The 23120-nt window shown below is 39.3% G+C and overlaps 1 protein-coding gene across 1 annotated transcript in view; it reads right to left on the bottom strand.

Moving 5' to 3' along the window:
• Nucleotides 1-23120, bottom strand: part of CSMD1 (CUB and Sushi multiple domains 1) — a 1224748-nt gene that overhangs the window by 283503 nt on the left and 918125 nt on the right. The window contains exons 18-21 of the mRNA XM_086461528.1: nucleotides 15667-15855; nucleotides 9240-9356; nucleotides 7597-7812; nucleotides 4790-4978 (exon numbers count right to left, since the gene is read on the bottom strand). Coding sequence (XP_086317654.1) covers nucleotides 4790-4978; nucleotides 7597-7812; nucleotides 9240-9356; nucleotides 15667-15855 — 711 coding nt within the window. The remainder of the gene's footprint in view (nucleotides 1-4789; nucleotides 4979-7596; nucleotides 7813-9239; nucleotides 9357-15666; nucleotides 15856-23120) is intronic.

Genomic DNA, 23120 nt, shown 5'->3' with positions numbered 1-23120 from the left:
GGTATGTAGCAAGAGGAATTCGAAGTAAGTCTTACCAAACATAAGTGCAGGTAACCAAAGGTGGTATGTGGTGGATTACAGAAGCATCTTAGCTCTGGAACTGACCTCTTGGCCACAAGGCTTCATACATGTGCTAACAAGCAATAGCATGCAAGCTATCAATCACAAGTGATAAAGATGTTGAGGCGAGACAATAGGAATGAGCAGGCCAATGGCCTCTTTTGTCAATGACTGATTACACATAAATAAGTAACTAAATGGAAGCAATCCTACTTAGGCATCTAAATGATGCCTGGAGATTGATTCATGTCACTGCAAATTAGATACCTAAAGGTACGCAGCAACATTGCCAATGGCCAAATTTAGACATTTGGATCTGAATCTGAATCCCATCCATTATAAAATGCCTGCAGACTGAGAACCCCTGCTCACAACCTATAGTAGTGGAACCAGTTAAATTCCTGGTACATGACAGCTGGTGAAGGACACATAGTGCTCCTCTGGGGAGTTAGATAATGAACTTCTAACCTCACATTTTAATGCCATGTTGCATCTTCCAGTAATTAGTCATAATATCCATCTTAGAGTCCTCTAGCACTGCATTTGGGGTTTTGGGGTTATCTTTGGTGGGTTTTTTGTGTTTTGTTTTGTTTAAGACAGAGACTACCATTATTTAAATATACAAGAATTTTTCCATGTCTATATTTTATGTTTTTTAAGTTGTCAGATACAGAATCATATTTTTAAACTATCTCATTGTACTTTGATATGGATTCATAGAAATTAATAACATTCATAGATATTTTATTAGGTAGAGACACTTTTCTTCCTAAAAGACCAATCTTTCTTCTGTCAGTCCTCAAAACAGATCAGTGATTTGCTTAGAAAATGCTTTATATTGTATTATTTGTTCCATTATGCTTCCTAGAAATTATATGTGTACTGAAAACATTAATATGCTGAGTGTATTGGAGTCATCTACTTAAGGAACTTTTTTAATGAGCAACAGTTAAGCAACATGCTGCACCAAGGGGTTTTATTTTCAAATTCAATTACACATGTATATAGTCTAACAATACCTTGATAAAGCTAATGGACAACATATAACTTATTAAGAATTCTAATACTGCACAATCAACAGTCATATTTTCTTCAAGAACAGAGAAACAAGGAGGTAATTTTCCATTCAGTTATATGGACAGCTACAGAATAGCTTAAAAATTAGGGAAAATAAATTACTAAGTTCAAAGTGAGTATGTGAATCTTATTCTAGTGAACTTTGCACAGTTTAAATGAATATGGACTGAAGGAGTTTGGTCTCTTCTCCCTGGATAAGGTGCAGACAGGGCTCATGACAGTATTCCAGTACTGAAAAGGGTGGCTACAGAAAGGACAGAGGCTCTCTCTTCACAAGAAGCCACATGGAGAAGACAAGGGGCAACAGGTACACGTTGCTCTCAATATAAGAAAGAAATCATAGAATCATAGAATCATTAGGTTGGAAGAGACTTCAAAGATCATCAAGTTCAACCATCAATCTAACACCTTCATGCCCACTAAACCATGTCCCAAAGCGCTACATCAACACATTATTTGAATACCTTCAAGGATGGTGACTCCACCAATTCCCTGGTCAGCCTGTACCAATGTTTGACCACTCTTTCAGTAAAGCATTTTTTCCTAATGTCCAATGTAAACTTCCCCCGGCGCAACTTGAGGCCATTTCCTCTTGTCTTATTGCTTGTTACTTGGGAGAAGAGACTGACACCCATCTCACTACAACCTCCTCTCAGGTAGTTGTAGAGAGCAATAAGGCCTCCCCTCAGCCTCCTTTTCTCCAGGCTAAAGAACCCCAGTTCCCTCAGCTGCTTCTCATAGTACTGGTGCTCTAGATCCTTCACCAGCTTCGTTGCCCTTCTCTGGACATGCTGCAGCACCGCAATGTCTTTCTTATAGTGAAGGGCCCAAAACTGCACACGGTATTCGAGGTGCAGCCTCACCAGTGCTGAGTACAGGGGCACGATCACTTCCCTGCTCCTGCTGGCCTCACTGTTTCTGATACAGGCCAGGATGGTGTTGGACTTCTTGGCCACCTGGGCACACTGCTGGCTTACGTTCAGCCGGCTGTTGACCAGCACCCCCAGGTCCTTTTCCACCAGGCAGCTTTCCAGCCACTCATCCCCAAGCCTGTAGCGCTGCATGGGGTTGTTGTGACCCAAGTGAAGGACCTGGCACTTGGCCTTGTTAAACCTCATATAATTGACTGGCCCATCGATCCGGCCTGTCCAGATCCCTCTGCAGAGCCTTCCTTCCCTCGAGGAGATCAACACTCCTGCCCAATTTAGTGTCATCTGCAAACATACCGAGGGAGCACTTAATTCCCTCATCCAGATCATCAATAAAGAAGTTAAACAAGACTGGCCCCAACACTGAGCCCTGGGGGACACCGCTTGTGACTGGCCACCAGCTGGATTTAACTACATTCGGCACAACTTTTTGGGCCCGTCCATCCAGACAGTTTTTTACCCAGCTTAGATTGCACCTCTCTAGGCCATGAGCCACCAGCTTTCCTAGGAGAATGCTGTGGGAGACGGTGTCAAAGGCTTTACTAAAGTCCATCCACAGCCTTCGCCTCATCCACTAGGCAGGTCACCTGGTCATAGAAGGAGATCAAGTTGGTTAAGCAGGACCTGCCTTTCATGAACCCATGCTGGCTGGGCCTGAGTCCCTGGTTGTCCTGCACATGCCTGGTGAGTGGCCTCAAGATGAACCGCTCCATAATCTTCCCTGCTATCGAGGTCAGGCTGACAGGCTTGTAGTTCCCTGGATCGCCCTTCTGGGCCTTCCTGTAGACAGGCCACACACTGGCAAGCCTCCAGTCATCTAGGACCTCCCCCATTGACCAGGACTTCTGATGTATGATGGAGAGTGGTTTGGCCAGCTCCTCCACCAGCTCCCTCAGTACTCTTGGGTGGATACCATCTGGCCCCATAGACTTGTGGATGTCCAGGTGATGTAGCAGGTCATTAACTGCTTCCTCCTGAATTATGGGAGTTTTACTCTGCCCTCTGTCCCCTTCTTCCAGCTTCAGGGGGCTGAGTTCCTTGAGGATAGCTTGTCTGACTATTAAAGACTGAGACAAAAAAGGCATTAAGTATCTCAGCCTTTTCCTCATCCTTGGCAACAATGTTCCCCTCCACATCCAATAGAGGATGGAGATTCTCCTTGGCTTTCTTTTTGTTGCTAATATATTTGTAGAAACAGTTTTTGTTGTCTCTCATGAGAGTGGCCAGCTTGAGTTCTAGTTGGGCTTTCGTTTCTCAAATTTTCCTTCTGCGTGACCTAATGAGATCCCTATATTCTTCTTGAGTTGCCTGCCCCATCTTCCAAAAGTGGTAAACCCTCCTTTTCTCCCTGAGTTCTTGCAAAAGCTCCCTGTTCAGCCAGGCTGGTCGTCTTCCTCACTGGTTCATCTTACGGCACATGGTGATGATTTACAGTGAGAACAGTCAGTCACTAGAATAACCTTCCCAGGGATGTGTGAATTCCTCATCACTGTAGTTTTCAAGATGTAATTGGGCAGGGTGCTAGATAATCTCATCTAGGCTTCTTTCCTACTAGTTGATCTTTTGAGGTCCCTTCCAACCTGGGCTCTCCTATGATTCTGTGATTCTATGATATAGGATGGTGTGCACTTGGTTATACAACATTAATAGACAAACAGTATTAAGAAGCCAGTGATACTTCTAAGACAAATCAAGCTGAAAATAGCCTAAGACTTAAATCTAGAATTTCCAAATGAATTGCAAACTCCATATGATTTTCATTTCTCTCTCATCTGTTACTTTCTTTCATCATGGGTTAAATAAACCCAGGTTTTAAAAAAATAATAATTAGAAATAGTTTACTCTTTTCCATAAAAACTATGTATGTGTATCTTACATGTATATACAGTGTATGTGATATTACTTTTTTCAGATATAGAGTTACGTCCTTTTAAAATAAACAAAAGAAAAAAGCCAAAGCTGTGTTTCTCCCTTAATGAAATAAAATCTTATTTAAAACAAGAACCCTCTTAAGGAAATCCATTTAGAGGTTCATGGAACTACTTGACATTTCAGAAGCAATACTAGCTGATAAGTCACTTGACATGGTGATGATAAAACTACAAATCAGATACAGCAAATGTACAAATTTTATAAAATCCAATCCCAGAGCTTTTCCCAGAAAAGAACTGTTCACTCACTTTGAGATTATAGTTACTGATTTTTAACAACAGTAATTTTAAAAATTACTACAGTTTGCAATGCTGTAATGCAGTTTATAGTTTATAAATGTAAAAAAAAAACCCCAACCCCAAAACATAGTTTACAGTTACAAGAATAACAACACAGTATGAAAAAAAAATATCTTAAAACCAGATGAGGGACTCAAAAAAAAGGCTATTTTCATCTCAAAGCTTTAAACAGTGATTCTTTACCCTGAAAGACAAAGTATGAAATTTATATCTTAATCATAGCAAACATACAGTTCTATGACTAGATTTACATTTTATCTTACAAGACAATTTGATCTTATTTTCTCTTACAATTCTAACTATTCCTTATTCTTATTTATTATCTCTAAATAAAAGAGACATGCATTACTTAGATCTTCCACTGACTAAAGTTTGTACAGCTTGGGGATCAATCCTTTCAACCCAAGCACTTTGTTCTCTGCCCAGTATTCTGGCACAGGCTACGTGCTATTAACGATTTGATGAATGAAATGAAAGCATGTGACCACCTACCCACACACCTTGGCAGAGGTGCACTCCATACACGCCGACCACCTCCCAGGCAGGTAAGTTTATTAGCACCTTCCAGGCGATATCCAGGGAAACAAGAAAAGATCAAGGAGTCTCCAACACCAAAATGAAAACCAATTCGCCTACTGAAGGCGGGAACACCAGGATCATCACATGGCTCCAGATCATATTCTGCAGACAACGAAACGTAATATATAAATAAATGGGACAAGTTGTCCACATGGGGAAAAAAAAAACAAACACCTTACCAAATTGGTTGCACCGTGTCTGTGTGGAACACTTGGAAAACATGTATTTCAGAGTTGTGTTCTCCACTAAACCCTAGTACTGTTTCTCTATGCCTATTATGGCTATATGTACACTAATTATGTATCCATTGTGTCCCACCCACACAACATTTATTTTCTTAATTTCAAGGGCTGTGATCAGCTTGTACTGTAAATGGTTCACTATAATTTTGTTTAATTACATCTTTTCTATATAATTCTTGGTTCATTTTATCTGAACTCCTAAACAGCTTTAGAAGTGAGACTTACAGTTTAAAAAATCTTTACGTAGTAAGGAAAATCTAACAAAAAAATCAAAGGGTCAGGTGAATGAAAAGACATATAAGCACATTTTCAAAAAGTGTGCCTGAGTTTCCTAAGTAAAGCTACACTCTTAATCAGGCAATCTCTATCTGCATGTCTTTTAGAAATCCTACAGCTGTCACCCAACTAAAAACAAATATATGTGGTAAAGAAGTCTCAAGTGCCTAATCTTTTTGTCTTTTTTATAACAATGCATCAGGAATAATTCAGGTGGAGTCAGAGCAAATTAATAGGAAAAAATCAGGGCTGTCACATACACAAGGACTACATCAAACTAAAGAAATGTCTGAGCCACACATTCCCTCATCCTCATAGAGTATGCTGGCAAAGTATCACTGTATGTTTGTCCTGTTTGAGGGGTTTTCTCTTTAGATATTCGCTACTGACCACAGTTTGAGAAAAGGTGTTGAAAAAGATCAACTTTATGTCTAACCCGAAAGGTCTGACTTTATATTCTTCAGAATATGATCCAAAAGACCCAAGAGATCACTTAGAAGAGAGACACTTCTGATAACTGATAAGAAAAGCAATTTCCTAAAACATTTAACTTAGAGGTTGGTGGAAGGTAGGGTCAAATCCACTTAATTAGAGGAAGAAACTCCCTTTAGTCAGGGGAAGAAACTAACCCAAAGTTTCTGAAGGAGTGTTTAGACAGCTGAGTTTCTGAATAAAATAAAGAAACCCTTCCTTATAGTAACTGTCTCGTGGGAAGGTCCTGAATAGTAGAAGGGAGCTATAAACCACACCAGTTTCTGCTTGCAAAAGCTGTAAGTTTTGAAAACACATGATCTACTGCCTATGCTTAGCACTATAAAGGCTAAGGTAGACATGGAGATACCTTGCAGCAGACCTTTAGGCTCTTGACAAATTTCTGTGTTGGATGACATTCAAAACAGGTTAAAGTCTTCTCACTAAATACTTCTTACTATGGAGAAATACATTCTGACTGTGTGAAAATAAGAAAACAGACTTATCTATTTGTGTCATAAAATTAATGTACCTGATAATATTTCTCAAAATATTTACTTAATAATACTGATGGCATGTGATGGCTAGGTATGTGTATATGTGTTGTGGATAGGGCACAAACCTTTGCTTGTGTTTGAAAAATTCTGTGATCACATATTTTGTTACTCTACAATTTTTCCCCTTGCATCCATAATGATATTTTGTGTATTTTTCTACAAGTTACCTAGCCCTCTACTATTTTATCTATAAATTAACTATCAGAGTTATCATTTAACATTTGCATTTAAATTCCAAACTTGCAAAACTGCTGACATCTGAGTTGGTTAGTCCAAAATATCCAGAATTAATGCCATTCAGCATTTGATATGAGTAGATCCAACACTATTGCTCTAATCAGTGAGGTGGTTTTTTTTTTTTTTCAATAAGCAAGCTGAATGAGATACATGATTCATAAATAGCATGTTCATTTGTAAATATTGACAGATCTTAACAAAATGTATTAATTGTTTTGCAGTTCTTGAAAATGATGTAAGAGAGTTGGATATATGAGTTTCTTATGCACTTCTTCCACAGAATAACCATGTATATGAGTATCTCAACTAGTGGTTGATTCATTCATATGCATATCTGTAAATATTATAGATTTCAGTAATATAGATAAGCAAAGAAAATTATTGAGAAATGTATTTTATATGTCATCTAGTCTGAGAAGACTAAATAAGAAGCAGTAATTTAAATTTTTCAATTAGAGGAATTTGTAAAATTTAAAAATTTATAAATTTATTTATTTATTTTTATTATTTTTTTTAGACATACATTTTCTATTCCAAAATCAGTCTTCAATTTAGACTTCTCAGTGACTCTGAATTAGCACACTACTGCTTTTTTAGTTTCTATACTTCCTTTAGTAAAACAATACCAATTAGTTTCTTTCTTCTGAAGCAGTACCTTCTATCTTTGTACTTTTTTTCCCCTTTCCTCCAGACTTCTTTTTCACACTATTCATAGTTCTCTGAAAACAGGAAAAACTTCTCCCTAAAAGAGTCACATCACCAACATCTTTCTCAGTCTGTCAGCCACTTTTATAAACCTTAGCCAGTTTTGTACGATAGAGACTATACAATTTCTATTGACTTTTTTTACTGGTGCTTCATAATGTTTCTGCTGTCCACAAAGAAAAACATTATCTAGAAGCAGTTTCTGGATATTTAGCAGAATGGAATTTCTTACCTGAAAATGTTATGTTGAAGCCTTCATAAGAAATTGAAAAATCAGATATAAATCGAAGCTGCGCAGTAAAATTTCCAAAGAGGCCAGCTTTAATTGTAGGGGGTAAGACTGAGCCAGTTAACCTGGCTACTGGTTCTGTGAAGCTGCCATCTTCAGTGATGAGCAAATAGTCATGAGAGCTCTCAAGGTGAAAGGTATGAAAAACCAGCTGTACACCTTTAAAAATATTTAAAATGGCAGGGAAAAAAAGCATTTAATAGTTTTTCTCGTCCTTTATATAAAGGTATCACAGAAAGTAAATCTTACATTATATGGAAAGAATTTTAGAAGTCACGCATGGAATCAAAACCCAAAATTTAGAAAATTAATCTTGCAGAAATCTCTTCGGCTCAACCAATCGGCATGTGCAGTGTGGATGTTTGTTCAGTTCACTGTGAATCAATACCTCCCATAAAAGAATTGATGGGATTCAGTGTTATTTGTATCCAGCACTCTGAAAATCTAAATTTGTATTGTATAGATTTTATTCAATTTCTTGTATGTCTCTTTTATCTATAATCTCTACTATGATCTCACTGTTAAACTGGGAGACATAATTTAATAAGTGGCTGAAATTTTGTATTAATGTTTTATTTTTGCATTTCCTCCAATACAATTCTGTTTCTTACTCTAAACTTCAGGGAAGTGCCGATATAGAAGGACAAAGCAGATACCAGTTTTATGTATGGTCTTCCATATATACAGATTCATATATTTTCTGGGACCAGTCCTTTACTGAAGTCATGACTGTTTTTTCAATTGACAACTTCCAGTCCAGCAGTGAATTGAATTTTGAATTACAGTTAGGTTTCCAAATACAATTATTTACTGCCGGGAACAATATTCTTCTTAGAAAGTCTCATGTATTTTACATTTAAAATGTCATATGAATTTTAAACAAAAAAACAGTCTGTAAGAAGATTTTAAACAGTGGAAACTTCCAATATACTTCACAGCCTATCACACATAACAAGGACTTTTCTTGTCATAGAAAGGAGATTAAGGAATATTTTTATTATGTTTGGATTCAATGGTATGTAACACATCATTAGTCCTTCTTAGGCATTTTCCTTAGCTCTTTTACACGTTTCCCTCACAGATAAGTTGCCAAGCTTAACTGTGCATCCAAATGTTCCTCTACTGTATATATAACATAAAGATATATAATTTTCGGCCCTAATGATTTAAGTCTGAAATCTAAGGTTACTAGTAAACAGAGCGAATCTGCTTCTTCATGCTTAATAATGGAGAAGAGATATCAACAAGGTCCTGACTATTTTCTTTTCCACTGAAAAATTTATTGTGCTATTTAACAACCATTATTTTCATATATTTCACCTCTTCTATTTTCTACCCATTTTTCTGAGACTAAAATACATTTCCTCTGGTAACTGTTAGAAGAATGTTTCCTTTGCAAAATAAACATAAACTAGAAAACCATATTTGAAGTTATTTATTTTAGGAAAGTAAACTTCTGCCTCAAAACAATGGCAGAAAGCACTGCTTTAACTCAATTCATAAAAAGCATTTAATTGTGTTTGTGTGCTTGATTTTTTTAAACATAGGCATTACATATACATATGCAATTCATGTTAGTTTCTTACCCTTGCCATGTGACACTTCAATAGTCCAAGTGCAGTTTAAAGAGTTTGGATAAAAATCGGGAAAACCTGGAGAAAGAACAGTTCCACTCTTCCCATGAATATATCCACCACATAAAGCTTAAGATAAAAAAAGAGGGGGGGCAGGGAACAAACAGAAGTCATACAGAAGTCCTGTTTTTTATTTAAAAAAAAGTAAATCTAGATCACTTTTTGAACTACCCCTAAAATTAAAAATAGAGTCAAGTATTAAAACAAGAAGTTACTTCACATTTGACAACAATTTGTTTGTTCTTAAATTAGTCCTTGAAAGGGAGTTTATTTTTCATCTACGGTCTCTCCTGTTCATTAGCAAAATACAAAAATAGGTAAATTTTTTTTCCAGAATATTGCTAGTATTAATATTTATTGCAGTAGTATTTAAGAAATAAGATTAATTTTTTTTGAGAACTAATTCAAAAATCGAATATCTTGAAGCTACTTTTCTTGCATTACATATCTAGAAAGGTAGCTATTCAATTCCATTTTTTTCAAACAAAAACATTGAGGAAGCACTATGTATTTTTTTCAAATACCAAAAAGTTTGTATCTATTTGATTTCTTCTGCAATGTTCAGGGGAAAAAAAAAAGTGTATTTTCCTCTCTTTCAAACATTCAGATTGTCCCATTGTAAGTAATTTATTTGGAACTGAATATTTTGAAAGACACAAGAACTATGCTAGACAACATTTTATGCATACTAGCATTTGCTAAACTAGGCTGCTCAAATTTCCATGGCAAGCTAATTAAAGTTTAAGATTTGCATGCTGAATTGCTCAGTGATCTTATAAATAGAGCATGGCTGTGCTTTTTACTCAGCTGTTGCTGTCCAGCTTTTTATGTAGTGGCTTTTTTTTTTTTTTTAATTTTAATAAAGTCATTGTTTAATAATAAAACAAAAAATCATTAACATGTTTTCAGTCTTCTTCCTCACATTGAGAGATATACTTTGCCATAAATGAGACAGCAAATATACATGACAAAATGTTCAACAAACGTGCAGTACTTGTATGTACATGTCTATACAAAATATATATATACATAAAAACATGCTGGTATTATAGCTAAAGTTCTTTTTTTTTCACTAAGTTACTTGTCAAAGTTTTTAATGTTTTTTGAATTTATGTATTATATATATTTATAAATAAATAGAAGGAAAGGAAATGGTTTTGCCTGCATATATGTATTTCTGCACATAAGCATGAGAACATGCATGGCTAAAACCACAGTAAATATATGGTTGATAACATTACTTGATAATAAATAACCTAATTACAGATATCAACTTTACAATACCATAAATAAATCGTAGTATACATTAATTCAAAATCCTTCTTATTCTGTAATCATCACGGAAGAAAGAAAAGTATTTGACTGTGTAATATTCCTTAAAACAGATATTAAATATTTACAAATATTTTACAAAGTTTTAAATTTAAAATATGTAAATGATCTATTTTTATTTAGCTCTCCCTTGAAAATTATTTTCATGGTCCACCTGGACACTATAGTATTTTGAGAACAACATATTACTTAGAGGGAACTTTAGTCACTGTGTCTCGTAGATAGTTCTTTTTCTTCTTTCTTGTCATGAAATAAAGCATCATGCTTCTCTCTTAGGGATTTATTCTTCTGATCTAATTTCTGAAGTTACAATTTTGAGAACATCAGAAATCTGCAGATGACTGCAAAATGCTCATTTCAAACTCAGTTAAATCTGTAACATTCCAGAAATTTTTGTCACAACATTTTGAGCCTCAAAAGTTGAGTGTAACCCTTGTACATTTCTTGCCTGGAGGCCCTACTCCAGAAGGGCTTGAAGTTTTCTATTATACACCTATGCTGAAAGTGGGTGATGGACCTGGGAAATAATTACTCTCTTTCAATGAATGAAAATTAATTAGATCTTTCTGTAGTTCAACATTCATATGCAAACAAAAAAGAGCTGAATATTGATGTTTTAACTGAGAAATACATTCACAAATTTTAGTTCAAAAAAACCTGAAAGAGAATAGGATACTATTCAGAGTTAAGATTCCTACAATAATGTTCTTCAACTCATTGCAGTAAAGCAAACAAGCAAAAGAAACCCATAAAATCAATGGAGGAATATTAAACATGCTTTGTTCATTTTAAAATTACAGCTTATAGGAAGATTTGTGCCACTCAAAGTTCATCAGCTGTGCCAAGAACGTACAGTCTAAAATTTGATCACAAAATGCAGTTGAAAACAATGGTTTGCTTCTGTCCTTGCAGAGGAGGAACAAGTTGTAATGCTTACAAGGTGAGTGAGTTTGAATGGAAGACTAATTTGCTTCATAGTGATTAAGGGCTTTTAACTCTTCAGTGGGTAGGAAATCAAGCAAGGGAGCCAGGAGACCTGCATTGTTAAACAGAGAACTAATGGGCAAACTCAAGTGGAAGAAGAGAGTCTATAAATCTTGGAAGGAGGGGATGGCCACCTGGGAGGACTATAAGACTGTTGTCAGAGGATGTAGGGAGGCAACTGGGGAAGCTAAGGCCTCCTTGGAGTTAAGCCTTGCAAGGGAGGTCAAGGACAGCAGAAAGGGCTTCTTTAAATACATGGCAGACAAAACTAACACTAGAGGCAATGTAGGCCCACTGTTAAATGAGGCAGGTGCCCTGGTGACAGAGGATACAGAGAAGGCAGAGTTACTGAATGCCTTCTTTGCCTCTGTCTATAGTGCTGGAGATTGTCCTCAGGAGTCCCAGATCCCTGAGGAAGTCAGAATAAAGAAGGAGTTTGACTTGGTTGATGAGGACTGGGTTAGGGATGAATTAAGCAAGCTGGACACGCATAAATCCATGGGCCCTGACGGGATGCACCCGCGGGTGCTGAGGGACCTGGCAGAAGTCATTGCTAGACCACTCTCTGTCATCTTTGGTAAGTCGTAGGGAACAGGTGAGGTGCCTGAGGACTGAAGGAAAGCAAATGTCACTCCAGTCTTCAAAAAGGGCAAGAAGAAGGACCCGAGTAACTACAGACCAGTCAGCCTCACCTCCATCCCTGGAAAAGCGATGGAACAACTTATCCTCGGTGCTGTCTCTAGGCATATCAAGGATAAGAGGGTCATTAGGAGCAGTCAACATGGCTTCACCAAGGGGAAGTCATGTTTGACCAACCTGATAGCCTTTTATGAAGACATAACCAGGTGGATAGATGATGGGAGTGCAGTGGATGTGGTTTATCTTGATTTCAGTAAAGCATTTGACCATCTCCCACAGCATCCTTGCAACTAAACTGAGGAAGTGTGGTCTGGATGATCAGGTAGTGAAGTGGATTGTGAATTGGTTGAAGGAAAGAAGTCACAGAGTTGTCATCAATGGGACAGAGTCTAGATGGAGGCCTATATCTATTGGAGTCCCTCAGAGGTCAGTACTGGGACCAGTACTATTCAATATATTCATCAATGACCTGGATGAGGGAACAGAGTGCACTGTCAGCAAGTTTGCTGATGACACAAAAACTGGGAGGAGTGGCTGACACACCAGAAGACTGTGCTGCCATTCAGTGAGACCTGGAGAGGCTGGAGAGCTGGTCAGGGAGAAATTTAATGAAATACAACAAGGGCAAGTGTAGAGTCTTGCACCTGGGAAAGAACAACCCCATGTCCCAGTATAGGTTGGGGATTGAGCTGTTAGTAGCGTAGGAGAAAGGGACCTGGGGGTCCTGGTGGACAGCGGGATGACCATGAGCCAGCAATGTGCCCTCGGGGCCAAGGCCAATGGCATCCTGGGGTGTATTAGAAGGGGTGTGGTCAGTAGGTTGAAAGAGGTTCTCCTCTCCCTCTACTCTGCCCTGATGAGACCGCATCTGGAATATTGTGTCCAGTTCTGGGTCCCTCAGTTCAAGAAGGACAGGGAACTGCTTGATTAAGAGGGTGGAACTTCTACCTTGCGATGAAAGGCTGAAGGAGCTGGGTCTCTTTAGCTTGGAGGAGACTGAGGGGTGACCTCATTAATGTTTATAAACACGTAAAGAGCGAGTGTTAGGAGGATGGAGCCGGGCTCTTCTTGGTGATGTCCAATGATAGGACAAGAGGCAATGAGTGCAAGCTGGAGCATAGGTGGTTCCATATTGACATAAGGAAGAACTTTTTCACTGTGAGGGTGACACAGCACTGGAACAGGCTGCCCAGAGATGTTGTGGAGTCTCTTTCTCTGGAGACATTCAAAACCCGCCTGGACACGTTTCTGTGTGACGTACTCTGGGTGGTCTTGCTCTGGCATGGGGGTTGGACTAGATGATCTTTTGGGGTCCCTTCCAACCCCTACCATTCTGTGATTCTGTGAACTATATAATAATCTTTTGGTGGGTTATATGTTTTGTGCATGGCCATAGTGAGAATTAGAAGGCTGAGTGAGAGGAAGTGCCTAAATTTAGCTAAAGAGTTTAAAACAGAGTTAGAAACTAAAATACACTAAAATACTTTGCTGAATCTAACTCTAAGTTTGCCCTTTGACATTCCACTGTAATCAGGGAAAACCTTGGACCTGAAAAGGGAGTTAGAAATTCACTAATGAAACTAATTTACCACAGCAAGAGCCTTTGTTGGTCTGGGCTTGGGTCCTCTCCCTTCACATATTGATCTTTCATCACTGCCTTAGAACACAGATATATCTTAAAAAGAAAGAAGCCTAATCAAGACAAACATGATTTTAAATGTAATCATTTAGCAACTAGAAGGGAGAAAATAGGAAATTCTAGCAGGAAGTTTAATGAAAGGACCTTATAGAGAATTTTCAGAGATGCTCCGTTCTATCCATATTGAAATATTTACCTACATTTGGACCTTATTTTCTGTGGTTTTTATCAGAGGGATTTTGTAGCATTCCATGAAAAAAAAGAGTGGATTCTGTAGTTCATAGAAAAAGAAGTTAGCAAAAAAAAAAAACAATAATGAAAAAAGCACAGAAATAATTATTACTATAGTTTACCATTTAATACAATGTTTCATGAAAGCTCTAAACAGTTTCATATTGCATATCGTCCAAAACAATTAATCATAGACTCATAGAATCATAGAATTGTTTAGGTTGGAAAACATTTGTAAGATCACCAAGTCCAACCATTACCCTAACACTGCTAAGTCCACCTCTAAGCTATGTTCCTAAGCAGCACATCTACACTTCTTTTAAATACCTCCCGGGATGGTGACTCAATCACTTCCTCGGGCAGCCTGTTCCAATGCTTGATGACCCTTTTGGTGAAGAAATTTTTCATAATGTCCAATCTAACCCCCCCCCCCCCCCCCCGTAGTGCAACCTGAGGCCATTTCCTCTCATCCTGTTGTTTGTTACCTTGGAAAAGAGTCCAACACCCACCTCACTACAACCTCCTTTCACGTAGTTGTAGAGAGCGATAAGGTGTCCCCTAAGCCTCCTTTTTCTCCAGACTAAACAACTCCAGTGCCCTCGGCCGCTCCTCATAATACCTGTTTCCTAGAGCCTTCAGCAGCTTCGTTGCCCTTCTCTGGACACGCTCCAGCACCTCAATGTCTTTCTTGTCTTGAGGTGCCCAAAACTGCACACAGCATTCGAGATGTGGCCTCACCAATGCCGAGTACAGGGGCACGATCACTTCCCTACTCCTGCTGGCCACACTATTTCTGATACAGGCCAGGATGCCGTTGGCCTTCTTGGCCACATGGGCACACAGCTGGCTCATATTCAGCCGCTTGTCAATCAGCACCCCCAGGTCCTTTTCTGCCGGGCAGCTTTCCAGTCACTCATCCCCAAGCCTGTAGCGCTGCATGGGGTTGTTGTGACCCAACTGCAGGACCCGGCACTTGGCCTTGTTGAAGCTCACACAATTGGCCTTGGCCCATCAATCCAGCCTGTCCATATCTCTCTGCAGAGCCTTCCTACCCTCAAGCAGATCCAACACTCCCACCCAACTTGGTGTCATAATTAATGAACTAATCAAAATTTCAAAACATAAATATGTCAAGAAGATTAATTACATAGGCTGCTCATGATCTGTTTTGTATTATGTATCCTAAATTTTCAGTAATCATTTTGGTATTCAATACTCCAAGTTTGAAACATAAGTTAGGTTTATTGGCTTTTCTTCAAAAATATTAGTTTTATGGCACCATTTTCATTCATAGTTGAACAGTGGCACCCTCTGTGAATTCTTATTTTTCTGTTGGTGAACAGATAACTGTAAATTTCACTGTACATTACAGTACTTGACTGAACGTGTATACAGAGATATAAAGTATGGCTTTATTAACAGTAGAATCATTTTTGAAAAGTGTGGCTCTTGGTGTAATTGAAGGGAGGTAGTAGCAATGATAAGCTTAATTAGTTCTCAAAAATAGGAGATTAACTTTCTTTAAAGCTGCCATATGACGAACTTGACACTTACCATCACAGCTGGGTAATGCATGATTCCACTGATGGTTTCTGTCACATATGAGTGGTTCTTCATCACTCAGTGTATATCCTGGATCACAGCTAAAAGTTACTGTGGAGCGGATATTAAAGTTGTTACCATGGCGATGGCCATTCACAGGAATCCCTGGGTCAAGGCAGGAATCTGATTCCAGAGTAACACCTGAAACACACAGATATAATATGTTTGTTTCCCATTTTTCTTCAGATAGTAAACAGAAAAATTCCCAAATAAAACACAAAATGAGCACGACAGGAGGAGGAAAGAGCCCCCAAAAGATACTTGTTAACATTGCTTGAGAACTGATGTGGGTATAAAGCACTTTCTCTAGCTGTTGTCACTGACTCAGAGTACAGTTTTTTGATTTTCAGTCTCATAGAATATAGAAGCCCATATGAAGTAGGAAAAGATTGAAGCTTTAAAGTATGTTTTATCAAACAATGAAAAAAAGAGCCAACAAAAGCACCAGACATCTGAAACTATAGGAAGATACTAAGGTTCAAAGTATGAATACAAATTTTAATAGTATTTAAATCATAGTTGATTATTTCACTTCATCTGTTCAGTTTCTGATACTGTGGGACAATTCAGCTTTCCTCTGTCATAGTTATGGGTATTTAATTTAGCACAAAGCAGTGTTGAAAAACTGCAGCTAATAAACTCAGAAAGTACTTGTTAATTCCTACAGTTACTATTCTATGCATCAAAAATAGAAAGACAATGAACATAGCTTACACTCTTTTCTGGGAGAAGGAGTCTTTAGTAATTAAGTCTTATAGCAGAGATTGAATAGTGTTTGGTAAATGAACCTGGAGCTATACACTAAACATGGAAAAAACCCTGAAATTATCGAATGGAGTCTCACTGACCAAGCATCATCCATTATACTTACAGTGATAGCAAACAATTGTGGAATTTAATTATATAAAGAGCTATAATGGATACACGCAAGGGAAGCAAACGACTCTCTACCAGGATGAAAGGAATTTCTTTTATTTTCTGTTACTATGTGTGGTGGGTTGGCCTTGGCTGGCTGCCAGCCTGCTACCCAGCTGCTCTCTCATTCCCCTTCTCAACGATAAAGGGGAAGAAAATAAGATAGAAAATAATAAGAAAAAGCTCATGGGCTGAGATAAAGACAGGGAGATCAGTTACCAATTACTGACACAGTCAAAACAGACTCAATTTGAGGAAAATTAATTTCATTAATAGCCAATTAAAAATAGAGTAGGATGGTGAGAAACAGAAAAAAATTAAAACATCCCCACCATCACCCCTGTATTGGGTTTGTGTGGCAAGGTTTTGGTAGTAGGGGGGCTACAGAGGTGGTTTTGTAAGAAGCTGTTAGAAACTTCCTTCCTGTCCAATACAGCCAGTGCCAGCCTGCTCCAAGACCGACCTGCTGCTGGCCAAGGCCGAGGCCATCCATGACAGTGGTAGTGCCTCTGTGATAACAGATTTAAGAAGGGGAAAAAAAACCTGCTGTGGAACAACAGCAGCCAGGAGAGAGGAGAGCAGGGGAGAGAAGACTATGTGAGAGAAACAACTCTGCAGGCACCAAGATCAATGAAGAATGAGGGGGGAGAGGTGTTCCAGATTCCACAGCAGCAATTCCCCTGCAGCCTGTGGTGAACACCATGGTGAGGCAGGCTGTCCCCCTGCAGCCCATGGAGGTCCACAGTGGAGTGAATATCCACCTGCAGTCCGTGAATGTCCCCATTCTGGAGCAGGTGGATGCTTGAACAAGGCTGTGACCTCATGGGAAGCCTGTGCTGCTCCTGTCAGGACCTGTGGAGCCATGGAGAAAGGAGCTCATGCTGGAGCAGGTTTGCTGACAGGACCTGGGACCCACGGTGGAACAGTCTGTTCCTGAAGAAGTGCACCCCATGGAAGGGACACATGCTGGAGCAGTTTATGAAGAACTGCAGCCCATGGGAAGGATCCAGGTTGAAGTTCAAGGAGGACTGTCTCCCATGGGAAAGGACCCCACAGTGGATCAGGAGAGGAGTGTGAGGTGTCCTCCTCTTGAGAAGGAAGGAGAAGCAGAGACATGTAATGAACTGACTGCAACCCCCATTTCCCATCCCGCTGCATTGCTGGAGGAGAGGAGGTAGAGAAAATCAGAAGTAAAGTTGAGCCCAGGAAGAAGAGAGGGTTTGGGGGAAGGTGTTTTAAGATTTGGTCTTATTTTCTCATTACCCTACTCTGATTTTAATTGGCAATAAATTAAATTAATTTCCATGAGTTATCTGTTTTTTTTTGTGACAGTAACTGCCAAGTGATCTCCCCCTGTCCTTATCTTGACTCACGAGCCTGTTGTTATATTTTCTCTCCCCTGTCCAGCTGAGGAGGGCCAGCGACAGAGCAGCTTGGTGGGCGCTGGCATCCAGGCAAAGTCACTCCATCACAACCCCCTTCTTCCCAGGCTCAACTTCATCTTCCATTCACAACTCCTCTACTTGTCCACCCCTCCCCAAGCAGCGTGGCAGGGATGGAGAATGGAGGTGGTAGTCAGTCCATAACAGCTCCTCTCTGCTGTTCCTTCTTCCTTACATTTTTCCCCTGCCGTAGTGTGGGTCCTTGTCACAGGCTGCAGTACTTCAGGATAAACTTGGTCCTGCATGGGCCTGCACAAGCTGCAGCTTCGTTCAAGGAATATCCATCTGCCCTGACAAGGTGCCCACTATGCACTGCAGTGTGGATATCTGCTCCAGTGTGGTCTCTTCCATGGGCTGCAGGCTAATATCCGCCTGGAGCACCTCCTTCTTCTCTGCCCTTGGTGTTTGTAGGATTGTTTCTCACATTTTCTTTTCCTCACTGTTCGCTCACCTATGCAGCATTTTGTCCTTTCTTAAGGCTCAGGTGGCCAAGAAGGCCAACAGCATTCTAGCCTGTATCAGGAATAGTCTTGTCAACAGGAGCAGGGAGGTGATCATTCCCCTGTACTCGGCTTTGGTGAGGCCACACCTCGAGTACTGTGTCCGATTTTGGGCTCCTCTCTGCAAGAAGGACACTGAGGTGCTGAAGAGGGTACAGAGGTGGGCTACCAAGCTAGTGAATGATTTGGAAAGTGTCTTGTATGAGGAATAGCTGAGGGTTCTGGGGCTGTTTAGCCCAGAACATAACAGAAGACTGAGGGGAGACCTTATGGCTCTCTACAAGTACCTGAAAAGAGGTTGTAGCGAGGCAGGGGTCGGTCTGTTCTCCCTAGTAACAAGCAGTAGAACAAGGCAAAATGGTCTTAAGCTGCACCAGGGGAGCTTCAGGCTGGATATTAGGAAGAATTTCTTTACTGAAAGGGTTGTCAGGCACTGGAACAGCCTGCCCAGGGAGGTGGTGGAGTCACCATCCCTGGCGGTGTTTAAGAGGCAGGTAGATGTTGTCCTTAGGGACATGGTTTAGTGGTGACAGTAGAGCTAGGACAAAGGTTGGACTCGATGATCTTGAAGGTGTCTTCCAACCGAAACTGTTCTATGATTCCATGATGCTATGTTTTCACAGTGTTGTCACCAGCTTGGCTGATGGGCTGTGTTCTGTGGTGGGTCCATTGGAGCCAGCTGGAACCAGCTGTGTCCTGCATGGGGCAGCCCCGGCCTCTTTTCATAAAGGCCACACCTGCAGCTTCGCTGTAACCAAAAGCTTGCCTCCTACACCTGATACACTACGTCATGTGCCTGGAAACAAGAGTGACTGAGGTAGAACCTCTTCAGGTTTGGGAGGGGTGGGTACATCGTTCCTTCTTCTATGAGAAGGTGAGCATATCCAGAGGAAAACCTTGAAGATACTAGCAGGAGTGGGTAAAAAGATGACAGATTGTGAAGGACACAGCCAGCATGAAGCCTGCAGTAAAATGAAAAACTAGAAGGTGGCTGAAAACAGCAGGTAGCAAAAACATTGTCAAGCCTCAGAGACAACTGGGAGACACAGAAGAGCCACTGACTTGTTAAAAAAATTGCCCACAAAGGAACAGAAAGTATATGTGTGTTTGTGAGACCCATTTAAAGCACTTTAATGTTTGTTCTCAGGAAATTATTTTGATCTGCTTTATTTTGAAAAACTATCTGTTGTATGTCTGTTTAATTAATACTAGACTTTAGAATTCATTGCCAGCTTTTGGGATAAAATCTAACATATCCATCTCAAAGCTTTAGCACCCATTGCATTTACTTAAGTATTTTCACATTAATTTTACATTAACTTCAGTATTTTGGTGCTTAGTTGGAAAGAACACGATTTCACCCGGGTGATGTAATCACTCATAGATGCTGAGAGCCTTGAGCAAGTTTAGTTCTCCTGAGGTCTTTAAAGATTTTATGGGTTTCCTCACACGTGACTTGAATTTCTAGCATCACTCTTTCCAGTCCACTTTTTGCCGAAGAAGTTCCTTCCTCAAAGCCAACTGCTGAAAGCACATAATTCACTATAGCAGGATGTCACGCATTTCCTACCATCCTTAGCCCCCTAAACACATCCTGAAGGTGGTGTCTCAGCTGCCTGTTTAACTATCTCTGTGGAAGTTGTACACTCAGTTTACTGCTTCTACCTGTTTTATTTATCCAGGACTACCATACAACCATAGGAATGAAGTAGGAGGAATTCAAAACTAAGGATAAAAATGATTTATCAAGGCATAAATTAAAGGTTTTAGAATTATAGATATGAGGGTTGGAAGCAGAACTACAAACAAAAATATGATAAATAATGACTCTAGCTTGCACAGAGAAATATTCCCTGTACCCTCCAGCTATTCTTATATCTTAGTTAGAATTCAGATTTTAAAGCTTATGATGTAGTTTTCATGAGGTAACCCTGACATACTTAAATTCTAGATGAATAAATTTTTTCTAGACTTGACTGCATATTCTTAATGCAAATGTACCATGTTAGCTGACACAGTGCATTTTTAGATACCCTTCACCTGGCTTAAATTGTTTGATATAGACTGAAAAAACCCTTTCAAGTCTACAATATTCTGCACTTCATGTGCCCTAAAAAAATATTAATTGTGTATGAAATTTTAATTTGATACACGCTGATTTTTTCAAACAAACTATACTTGGTGTTTTGAGGTATATTAGAGTAGATGGAGGTCCACAGTAGGGCTCTTAAAATTCCTTCCTCTTAGGGCACCCTTCCACCCCTGCCTCAACATGTCAATTGCTTTGGGATTCTAAGTCACATATAACAAGTAAACTCATTAGTTTCTTTTTGAAATGATAACTCTAGATTACGTTGACTATGTTGTTTCAGATTTTAGCAAGGAGACCAAAAGCTGTAGCAATGCTATCAACTTCAAAGTTCCTGACTGAAATAGCGGTGCTGTATAAATAAAAAAGTCAGCTCAAGAAACAGAGCTTTGTTCCCAGGGGAAAATGTTCAGTATGTGAGGTTTAGCAATCATAAACATAGCTGAAAAGAAATAATTTTTCTTCGCTTCTTTGGACAGAGATTTGGGTTGTTTTTTTTTTAATGGGTGATAACAGGATATCCCCTCCCAGGCAGTGTTCAAGGCCAGGCTGGATGGGGCTTTGAGCAACCTGGTCTAGTGGAAGGTGTCCCTGCCCATGGCAGGGGGGTTGGAACTAGATGATCTTCAAGGTCCCTTCCAAGACAAACCATTCTGTGATTCTGTGAAATAAGCATGTCGTAAAAATGCTGTTGTACACTGACAGTGGCTGCAGTCAAGCCTAAAAATTCTATACCTGATGATTTATGATCCATCCCTTGTAGCCTGTCCCCTCCAAGGCTCTGCCACATTGTCAGGGAACTTGCAACCCTAACAGATTATGCAGAAATTTTACTCCTGGAATCGCCCAGTCCCTAGAGACTTCCTGGTTGTATTTAGTGATTTCATTTGAGTTTGTGGGTTTTTGTTTAAAGGATGTTGGGTAGGGTTTCTGTTTGGCTGTTTTTTTAAAATCATGTATATTCACATAGAGGTGAGATGCTAAAACTTTGATCTTTCAGAATAGGAACAACACACTGCAAGTCTTTGCTCTAAATATGATTGCCAAAATCGTTGGAGGACTTGAGCCTTGCCTGAACCAATCTCAAACCAAGATACATACTCAAAAGACATGATGTCTGCTATCTAGATTATACTTTATCTAGTCACTTACCCAGAAAAACTTGCCCTGGATCTTCACCTTCACCATCCTAAATGCAGACTGGAGAGTCAGTGTAGACTGACCCAGGAGAAATAATGGTCAGGTCAGTTGACCTGAATAAGGAGAAGCCACAACATCTAATTCTCCAGGATAGCTCCTCACAAAGCTTTAAACAAGCACAAAGTTGATACAACTCCTTCCCAGCTCTACCTGAGAAGATCAGGCTTTTCCTTAGAGAGGATCTACATGATGCAACAGGCCTCCTCCACCTTCCTACTGAAGAACGTCATGTTGGTCTGTATGATTTTCTTATGCTTTGTCCAGTCTAAGCTGAAACATTTCAGCAAACAAGACTCCATCATTTCTCTAGGAAGAAATGTTTCTCAGGAAAGTTCAGTCTGTCAGGAAGCACCCAACAAACAGCCTGAATATCTCTTTTCCCTCCCTGGAAGTGAGGGATTGGATAAAGCTTTGAGCAACCTGACCGACTGGAAGGTTGGAACTAGATTATCTTTAAGGTCCCTTCCTATCCCAACCATCCTATGATAAGACAAGCTTAATAATGGGCAATACTCAGAGTCCCGACTACAAAACAACGATAACAAACTATATATGAGAAATTCTGGCACCACAGTGATAAATTTTGGGCTCATGGTTAGAAAGAGTTGATTTAATAAAATTCATAACAATTGGCTCAGTAAATATAAGACTAAAGTCTGGGTAAAAACCATGTCTTTTCTCTCCCATCACACATAATGCTGTATTTTTCAAGAAGAGCATGCTCAGTAGCTGCCTCGAAAAATGCTCCCTGTACTTCACTCCATGTAGCAGTGGGAAATAGATAAGCAGTTAATTCTGTCCTACAATGTAATCATTCTCTTTTCAAAGGAACATAACACACAATCCAAAGTAAACAGCAAACATACAAACAGAAGATTTTGTACATCATTGAATAATTGAAAAATGTGGACAGCTATCCTCCAAACCTTCACTGTGTCAATATTGACATTTCATCAAATATTTATCAACCTGTTGTTGTTAGCTATATTAAATGCTTCATTGATTATTAAAATGCATATGCTGCGACCGCTTAAAATTATAAGTAATTTTTAAAACTGGTTTAATCATTAGATCCCATTAGATCTCTAAAGAGGAAATTTGTTGATGTAATGCATGAAGCATACAATGGCTATATGGTTTTATATACTATATACTCATATATATATATTACACACCTCTACTTTTCCCTTCACAGATCAAATAGCTAAAATCATTAGAAAAATGGAATATTAAAGTGTAAGATTGCTAAGAGGTTGTCTA

Source organism: Leptosomus discolor, chromosome 2, assembly GCF_034619465.1.
Source record: "Leptosomus discolor isolate bLepDis1 chromosome 2, bLepDis1.hap2, whole genome shotgun sequence".
NCBI classification, from domain to species: Eukaryota; Metazoa; Chordata; class Aves; order Leptosomiformes; family Leptosomidae; genus Leptosomus; species Leptosomus discolor.
The sequence above is the reverse complement of the archived record's forward strand: the minus strand, read 5'-3'. Positions and strand labels throughout refer to the sequence as shown.